The 8,744-nt window shown below is 34.7% G+C and overlaps 2 protein-coding genes across 3 annotated transcripts; both read left to right on the plus strand.

The window, feature by feature from the left end:
• On the plus strand, nucleotides 2,793-5,023 carry LOC18592768 (GDSL esterase/lipase At1g71250). Its single transcript, XM_007019642.2, has 5 exons — nucleotides 2,793-3,192; nucleotides 3,790-3,917; nucleotides 4,000-4,239; nucleotides 4,330-4,582; nucleotides 4,679-5,023. The coding sequence occupies exons 1-5, from the start codon at nucleotides 2,943-2,945 to the stop codon at nucleotides 4,900-4,902; spliced, it is 1,095 nt and encodes a 364-aa protein (XP_007019704.2). The 5' UTR covers nucleotides 2,793-2,942; the 3' UTR covers nucleotides 4,903-5,023.
• On the plus strand, nucleotides 5,195-8,491 carry LOC18592767. 2 transcript variants are annotated; one of them, XM_018126370.1, is made up of 5 exons: nucleotides 5,195-5,585; nucleotides 6,516-6,553; nucleotides 6,663-6,757; nucleotides 7,047-7,107; nucleotides 7,947-8,029. In XM_018126370.1, the coding sequence occupies exons 1-4, from the start codon at nucleotides 5,341-5,343 to the stop codon at nucleotides 7,065-7,067; spliced, it is 399 nt and encodes a 132-aa protein (XP_017981859.1). In that variant the 5' UTR covers nucleotides 5,195-5,340; the 3' UTR covers nucleotides 7,068-7,107; nucleotides 7,947-8,029. The 2 variants fall into 2 exon arrangements, with proteins under 2 accessions (XP_017981859.1, XP_007019703.1); XM_007019641.2 differs by lacking the exon at nucleotides 7,047-7,107 and having other exon boundaries at nucleotides 7,947-8,491.

Genomic DNA, 8,744 nt, shown 5'->3' on the forward strand with positions numbered 1-8,744 from the left:
GCTAAGTTCAGAGGGTAGGTTGATCCAATGGATCTTTTAATGCTTCATTGTATACCTAGCAAACCAAAGAAAAACAAAAGAAAGAAACTTGGGGAAAGGCCATCTGAATCTATCAATGCTGGGAAGAAGAGCATTACTAGGTGCACTTTTTACTAAAGGCTTGGTCATACTAAAAAGAAATGTCTTAAGGTTCCTGTAGGACATAATAGGAAGGTAATCCCTACAACTCATTTAGTTTTTTAACTTAGACATTAATTATGCAACTAATACATTTTTATATTTTAAATTGAAGTTATATACCTTGTCTAAGTCTTCATCAAAAGCTCTTAGGTCTGTATTAAGAGTTGTCAATGGGTTTACATCAATAACTACAAGGGGACCTTCTGCCAATATGAAAGGAAGACCTATTGCTGCTACTCTCGGACATGGTGGTGGTGGTGGTGCTATTGCTGGAGGGCATAGTTGTGCTGCTCAAACTGCTAAATCTACTTCATGAGCAAGAAGACCTTCATTTGCTACTGCTTATGCTAGACATGCTACCCTTGCTTCCTTGATAATGAATTTTGTGAATACTCCATTTGAATTTGGTGCTGATGGTGCTGAAGTGTCTTTAAAGTTGTTAATATGCGAATATGTGAATCAAATACAATTAAGGTTTTTTGTGGTGTTTTTAATGTCTAAAATGTAATTACAAAGGATGCTTTGTATATTTTTGCCTTTATTTGTCTTCAATTATCTAGAGATGTGATATTAGATACTGATTATTGACTTTGATGTTGGACTTATTGGCAATGATCCTCTTTTGTAAAGCTGATGACATAGGTTCTTTTGTAAAGCTACTGATCCCTCTATGCTCAAAGGTTTAGGGAAAATAGTGGTTCTCATGTGCACAAGAGACTTGATGCAATTTTTGTATAGGATATATATTGAATATCAATGCAAATGATATTACTTTATGCAATTATTATATATTATACATATTGAATATAAATGCAAAGATGATATTACTTGTTAGGAAAAAAAACCTTTGCATTAACTCTTATGTTGAAGTATACAACTGGCATCACAAGACAAAAAACTCAAGATATTGAAATGCATTGCTATCTTTATATCCATTCAATATTTCAATATTTCAATAATTTTGCGTTCAATATTTCAACAACTTACAACAACTTTTGCATTCAATATTTCAACAACTTACAACAACTTTTATTAAACAAAATTACATTTAAATGCCTTAGAGTCTTCCTATTTTTTCTTCCCATCCCATCTTTTTAGGGCATTTTATCAAACACCATTCAAAATGCCCTTCAACTTTCATTTTCTCTTCCTCTTTTCCAACATTTTGCACCTACTAGAGAGCTTCCATTTCAAGAACCACAGACGAATGTAGGTAATGCCCATATGGACCTTTTATTTTTTGAGCTACCACACCCACTAATCTATAGTTATGGAAATGGAAGTTCTCTAGCAAGATTGCAGCAACAGAAGCTTGAAACTTAAAGGTAAAATCCATCTCTGGTTCTTGAAATAATCTTTTTCCTTCATTACTTTCATCATTTCTTCTTTTGTGGAGTGTCAAAAATTATCAGGAATTTTGAATTTTTAGCTCATCCATCCGTGGTTCTTCAAATAATCTTTTTACTCGATTAGTTTCATCATTTTTTCTTTTGTGGAGTGTCAAAAATCATCAAGAAATCTGAATGTTTAGCTTATCCATCTGTGGTTCTTCAAATAATCTTTTTTCTCGATTAGTTTCATCATTTCTTCTTTTGTGGAGTGTCAAAAATCAGTAAGAAATCTAGAGCCTTTTGACAAGAAATTTGGATTTTCAGCTTTTGATTTGAGGCAATTTGTTTCAGTAAGAACACTAAAGGAAATAAGGGTAAAATTGTCTTAAAATTCATCAAAGAAAAAGAGACTAACGGAAGAATAGATGGCTCGACTTATCTATCGAGTGAAACATATTCTTTTTGGATAAATTGTATATTTTGAAAACTAATAGACCTGCAAAAAATTATGATCAAACTTAAAGGTGTTAGGGTATTTTACCCTAAAATAAAAAGATAAAAACTTATTTTAATATTATGCCTTGTTATTTTGACATAAAAAATGTTAAATGATTTGTTATTCTTTTATTATTTTGTAACTAATGTTGAGAATAGACCGTCAAAATAGAAAAAAGTTAAAAAGACGTGATAAATATTTTACCATTGATTTGACTTAAAACACGTGTCCTCAGGTTCGGAAGATAGTATTAAATTAATAGTGAGAGCACCATTTGTGAATGGGGAGTGGGGAGGATTGCATTTATTTCCCTTTGTTATAACTGACAAAGATGCTAACCGCATCAATCTCACATGACTCACCTGATCATCTTTTGTCCAATTAAATATTCAATTGAACATAATTAAGTAATTTGTTAGGACCTCAATTGATTTAAATAAAAAGGATAGGTCTACAAGAGAATTTGTTTCCCATCATTAAAGTTGTAACCGGGGAATTGACTCCAACCCTCTTCTCAACGCAATTGCCTTGTTTCCTTTCTTCTTCTCGTTATATCTCTTGGGCTAAAGGTCCTAACATTTCCATCATATTTAGCCCAAAAGTCATAAATTTATCAAAAATTTCCCCTACATGCCTCGTTACTCACTTGCAAAGTAAAATAACTTGACATACAAACAAGTTAAAGTAAAAAAAGAAACAGTAACGGTCCTTGACAATAGCACCCAAAATTGAGGAAAAAGGTATAGACAAAAGCAATATTTTATGGAGTCTTACGTTTACTTATCGGTTTCAAAATGGATACATAATCCCCTTTTATCTTCACCTTCATGTTGTTATCTTGTTCAAACTCACCTCTTCCGGTTCAAAGCTAGATAGAGGTTAAAAGTTTCATAATTCTCTTTCTATATCCATATTGTTTTTCCTTGTTTTAAACTATGGGTATTGATCTGTACCAACGAACGTGGTTCATTACCTTTGTGATTGTGATTTTTCAGTACTCAAATGGAGTTGCAGGGTCAGAACGAGCTCCGGCACTGTTTGTGTTTGGAGACTCATTGGTTGATGTTGGCAACAACAATTTCCTTAGCTCAATTGCCAAGTCTAACTATTTTCCTTATGGTATTGATTTCAATATGCAGCCTACTGGAAGATTTTCTAATGGGAAAACCTTTGTTGACATAATTGGTAAGTTTTCTACGCTCGAAATATATGCAACTCTATCACTCTTTTCATTGTCTTTTTAATTGCTCTCTCCAATCTTTATTTTTCAGTTGTTGAAGGAGTGATTACATATGCACAAGAAATAATGAGGGGTATCAATTTGTTTTCAACAAGTTTATCATTAACGAGGATGCCTCGTCTCAACTATTTCTTCCCATTGTTTAATAAATTTATATTCGATCGATGCATTGAATAATTTATATACTATCAACAAATTAATAAGAAGCATCACTTTGTTGTTATGAAAATATAAAAATTTACAACAATATTTATTTGTTTAAATTCTTAATAGAATTAATTTTCTCTTTCTTCTATGTATTATGTTTATAGATAAAAACTTAATTCTTTAATTTTTTTTTATTGACGTTGTAAGTTATTTATATATACATTAAATTTATTATTCATAGATAGATATACCAATGATAGGCGTTAATTTATTGATTATCTTGAATGGAAGTGAGAATTGTTTAAAGGTTGCAATGGAATTCATCTTGCAGTGGGCAACTACTAATTATGAAAGGGTTTTTAAGCTGTTATGATATATATATGTTGTACATGCAGGAGAGATGTTGGGAGTACCTTATCCTCCAGCCTTTGCTGATCCCAACTCAGTCGGAGTTAAAATACTGGGAGGAATGAACTATGCTTCGGCAGCCGCTGGCATCCTTGATGAGACAGGCCAACATTACGTACGTATTTTGCTTACCTAATTCTCACTTTTGCTACCATATTTCCATAGATTTTCTAGTTTCTATTGAATGAGCATCACAGGGAGCACGGTATAGCCTAAGTCGACAAGTCGTGAACTTCGAAAGCACCTTGGATCAACTACGAACAATGATGGGGAGCAATGTGACAAATTTCCTTGCCAAATCCATAGCCATTATGGTGTTTGGGAGCAATGACTACATCAACAATTACCTCATGCCGTCCATCTACTCTTCTAGCTACACCTACAATCCTTCAGAATTTGCCAACCTTCTTCTGAACCACTATGGGCGGCAACTTTTGGTAAAAATTCGTAATTTGAATTAATTAATTTGTTGGAGAAAACATATATATATATATATATATGTAAGGCAGTTTATGGAATTGATGCAGGCACTGTACAGTGTAGGACTAAGGAAATTCTTTATAGCTGGAGTTGGACCTCTTGGTTGCATCCCCAACCAAAGAGCCACCGGACAGGCAGCGCCTGGAAGATGCGTTGATTACGTTAACCAAATTCTGGGTACCTTCAACCAAGGGATCAAATCACTTGTAGAGCAGCTAAATAACCGTCCTGGTGCAATCTTTGTGTATGGCAATACCTATGGTGCTGTGGGTGACATCCTAAATGATCCCTCCACTTACGGTATGTATGTATGTATGTATGTATTGGATTAGACATCTAATTCAGGGAGAGATCCCTCCGTGATCCATCATTGAGTAGTTATATTCATTCTTGCAGGATTCAGTGTTGTTGACAAGGGATGCTGCGGAATAGGGAGGAACCAAGGCCAAATCACATGTCTGCCATTTGCATATCCATGCCCGGACAGAACCCAATACGTTTTTTGGGATGCTTTCCATCCAACGCAAGCTGTGAATTCAATTCTAGCCCGTCGGGCTTTCTATGGGCCTCCATTGGATTCTTATCCGATCAACATCCAGCAAATGACTCTTTTCAACTGATTTTCCTTCATTTCTTGTGTTTCTTTATTAACTGCTTGGCTCCATGCCAAACAATCAATTTCAGTTGTTTAGAATGGTAATGTTATTAAAATTAAAATTGCTTCAAACTAAAAATTAAATCATTATATTTTCATTATAAAGAGAGGTAATGTTATAATTGAAAAAATAATATATAAATATATATTTTGATCATTCGAAAATCAAAGAGATGGAATGCACTTTTTAAACCAAAAGGGCCATGTGGACTTTTTTACACCGCAACCAATGTGCTTTGGTCGGACTTGAAGAACAAAACTCATTACACATGAACTGAATGCCTCCTGACCTGTCGTCTTCCAGACAACAAAAAAAAAAAAAAAAAAGCCGACCTGAAGTATTTGAAAACTTTTGAAACAGGGGCTTTAGACTTGCTGTCCTCTGATTTCGTGGAAAGGGAAAATGGCTTCTTCAATGGCAATTAAAACCCTGGCAAGATCACCCATGAGTTGTTCTCCTTTCAGAAAATCTCTGTCTTCCCTTTTACGAGTCGTATCCTACTCAAAAGAGTCGTACGACGATGCCATTCCCACAGCAGGAATCAGCAGACCCCTCTCCGAGATTCTCAAAGAACTCAACAAAAAAGTCCCAGATTCCCTCGTCAAGCTCCGCATCGAAGATGGCTTCAGTATCAAATACATCCCCTGGTCATCTCATTATTCTCTCGCTCACTCTTTATTTACTAAAATTTGGTCTTCCTTTATTTTGTTTTAGGTTGTTTAATAGTAACTAGTTTTATTCCTGTCAATCCCCTGTGCTATCAAAGCTTCTCGTGATTTATCTGTTGTTAAAAGAAACAAAACTGCAAGGCTATGATTTTCATTTTAATCCGGTGGTTATTCTGTAAAATGGGAAGCTGGTAGCTAAGCCTGAGAAGATCAACAACTTTACTTGTAATTTATCTATGAGGGGTGTAGGATGATTACTGAAAGTTTTGGATTTTGTGTTCTACTAATGTAAGCGTAAGGGACAGCATTGGGAGTTTTAGAATTTTTGTTAGTGTTTGGATTTGGGAACCGAATGATAATGAATTCTACAGAAAAATTCAATTACAAATGGATTGTCATGTTTTGGAGCAATTGTTTGTTCGGTTATTGCAGAGCAAACTGCTGATTTAAAAGGAACTCCGAAATATTCATTATTCCACACATACTCTTTGGGGTTTTCTTTTAGTTACAAGTTGTAAGTAGAGGCAAGCCTGGAGCACGATTATAAAACTGTAAACAATAAGCTTTAATGCAGATATTTCATGCATATCTCTGCTATGGCCTGTGCCTTTTTTGTGCTTTAATTTTGGTGGCATAGAATGTGCTCTGCTGTGATTTCTTTTTTTTTTCTGCATCAGGCCTCATGTTTAATATCATGAAATCTGCTGCCTTTCAGTCTGAGAAATTTGCATCAAAACCCTAACTAGTTTAAAGTTTGAGCCTTTCCCTTCTTTTTCCTTAGAATTTTCAGTCTTGGTGAGTTACCATTATATTCTTTTTTTTTCTCTTGACAATTTTGTCTCTCCATGGCATTTTGGTATCAATGGTGGTCTTACATGGTTTCTTAATATCACGTCTTGCACTTTGCAGGCATATTGTGAATCGGATTATGAACCTACATGCTCCAGGTATGTTAAAGATTGAAATTATTCTGGCTGAAGCAATCACTATTCTTAATTTTGTTGGCTTTCCACAATTATAAAACTCAAAGCCTTTGGTATTCCACCTATTGTGCAGAATGGTCTGGTGAGGTTCGGAATATTACTTACTCTGCTGATGGAAAGTCTGTATCTGTCGTCTATCGTGTAACACTCTATGGGACTGATGCTGAGGTATCTATTCCATTTTATGATTGATACTATGACGCACATGCAGTGAACTTATATTAGTTGGCATGTGTGCTTCATTAATCCTGCTACTAAGTTGCTGGCCAAAAGCTTATATGTTGTTGACTTCCGATTAAATGATCTTTTAGCTGGATTTAGTGGACAGGTTACGCTTGAATTTGTGGTCACTCTTGTGGATAAGCTGGCAAAGGTCACTTGTCCTAATAATTGGTTGCTTCATGACAATTACTGATGCATCCAAAGACTTTTTGTTTTGTTGCTTTTTTGCTTCCAGAAGCAAAAGGAAAGTGGATAAGCAACAACCAGATGGAATGTATCCAATGATACCATTGATAGTTTAGTGACTTTACTTCTTCCCTTTTGAACTCTTAATACATTTTCAGTTGTAAGTCAATAGAATTTGTAAGTTGAAACATATACTGTTAAATTAATTGCTGAAAGATGCTTGGTCAGAATTTGAATGATACTCTAATTCAGATAATAGACATATAGATGAACACAGTTGCTGTTCATGATACTTAAGATGATTCAGTAGATAAAGGAAAGAGGGATGAGAATTTTCGCTCTTGAATGAATGGAAAAAAGGTATTCTTGTGATTCAATACTGAAACAGGCACTCCTACTAAAATTTACTTTCTCTTGTGATATAGGTTTTCCTTTTCTTTTCTTCTTCCTTTATTAAAAGGAAAACTTAAAAAATTATAGTTGACATAGTTGGCCTGCTAGATGTGAAACCTTGCAGCAGACTTGTTTGAGAGTTGAAATTCCTTAAAATTTAGGAGCAGTAAATAAACTTTCAACATGATAGTTTGATGCTTCAATAGAATTCAATACGCTTTCAGATTTCAATTGTTATTCATGAACTGGTAAATTTATTCCTAAAGACTTCTAGTTTATGTGACTATTATGCATCTTCATGGTAACTGTTTTCTTATTTCCATTGCGTTTATCTATTGCTGGATGTGTGACTCTGTAGAATAGAAAAAATTCAATAGATTTCTGAAACTTGCATGAGTTTTTTGAAGTCAAGTACTGAAAAGTTGTTAAGCTGTAGTTTATGTTACATTTGATTGTTGAAAGATGAAATTTTCTTCTCTTTATTTCTTCATCTATGGCATATATATTTTGGACTAAAAGCAGCTGACTTGCGTTTGTTCTTGTACCATTCCACAAGATATATCGAGAGTCAACAGGGACTGCTTCAGTTGATGATCCTGGTTATGGAGATCCTGTACAAAAGGCTGAGGCCATGGCATTTCGGCGAGCTTGTGCACGCTTTGGGCTTGGGCTTCATCTTTATCATGAGGACATGTTGTAGATTGCTAATAAGCTCTGCTGTGCTAGGTTTGAGCTTAAACTTTCTGTTTTGGGAGGAGGAGCGATTCAAATAGCATAATGTTGCTATAATTTTGTTTGGGAAGTGAAACAGATTTTTGTAATGAAAAATGGCATCCCATACCTGGGTCAAGATAGGCTCGGGTTGGCATGGCATGTTACATTTAGAGCCTATTGATTAGAGGGTTGTGGTGAAATTATTTATTCTGAAGTATTTGTCAACTTATTTTGCTTTGTTATCTGTAAAGATGAGCACTAGAGAAACTCAGCGCAATCTCTCCTAATGAAGTGAGCCTGTTGAAGGGGAATTGCTTATTGCTTGTGTGAAAAACAAACTAGCAGCCTATCTGTTATTATTTTGGGTAAAATACTTGACCTTTGTAAGTTTTGATCATAACTTCATGTGAGTCTATTAATTTTTAAAATAGATACTCCGTTCTAAACGTGTAAACAATGTTAATATCTAAATATGAAGTGTTTAAAATGCATTTCTTCTTTTTTAGCTCTTTTCCTTTTTCAAGTCGGTCGGCAGCGTTTTCTTGCATTAGTTAGTCACTTTGTGGTCGGATATGGTCATAGAATGCCAAATCTGACGGTGCTCCCCGAATCGAATTTCAAAGGGAGCATCGATCTGGTG

The sequence above is a fragment of the Theobroma cacao genome, chromosome 8, assembly GCF_000208745.1.
Source record: "Theobroma cacao cultivar B97-61/B2 chromosome 8, Criollo_cocoa_genome_V2, whole genome shotgun sequence".
In the NCBI taxonomy this organism is placed as follows: domain Eukaryota; kingdom Viridiplantae; phylum Streptophyta; class Magnoliopsida; order Malvales; family Malvaceae; genus Theobroma; species Theobroma cacao.

Bases quoted from the DNA above. Each gene is read 5' to 3' on its own strand.
- LOC18592767 (XM_007019641.2), top strand. From the start codon at position 5,341: ATGGCTTCTTCAATGGCAATTAAAACCCTGGCAAGATCACCCATGAGT. The intron at 5,586-6,515 runs GTCATCTCATTA...TGCACTTTGCAG, and splicing joins AGTATCAAATACATCCCCTG to GCATATTGTGAATCGGATTA. The intron at 6,554-6,662 runs GTATGTTAAAGA...CCTATTGTGCAG, and splicing joins TATGAACCTACATGCTCCAG to AATGGTCTGGTGAGGTTCGG.
- LOC18592768 (XM_007019642.2), top strand. From the start codon at position 2,943: ATGGGTATTGATCTGTACCAACGAACGTGGTTCATTACCTTTGTGATT. The intron at 3,918-3,999 runs GTACGTATTTTG...TGAGCATCACAG, and splicing joins ATGAGACAGGCCAACATTAC to GGAGCACGGTATAGCCTAAG. The intron at 4,583-4,678 runs GTATGTATGTAT...TCATTCTTGCAG, and splicing joins AAATGATCCCTCCACTTACG to GATTCAGTGTTGTTGACAAG.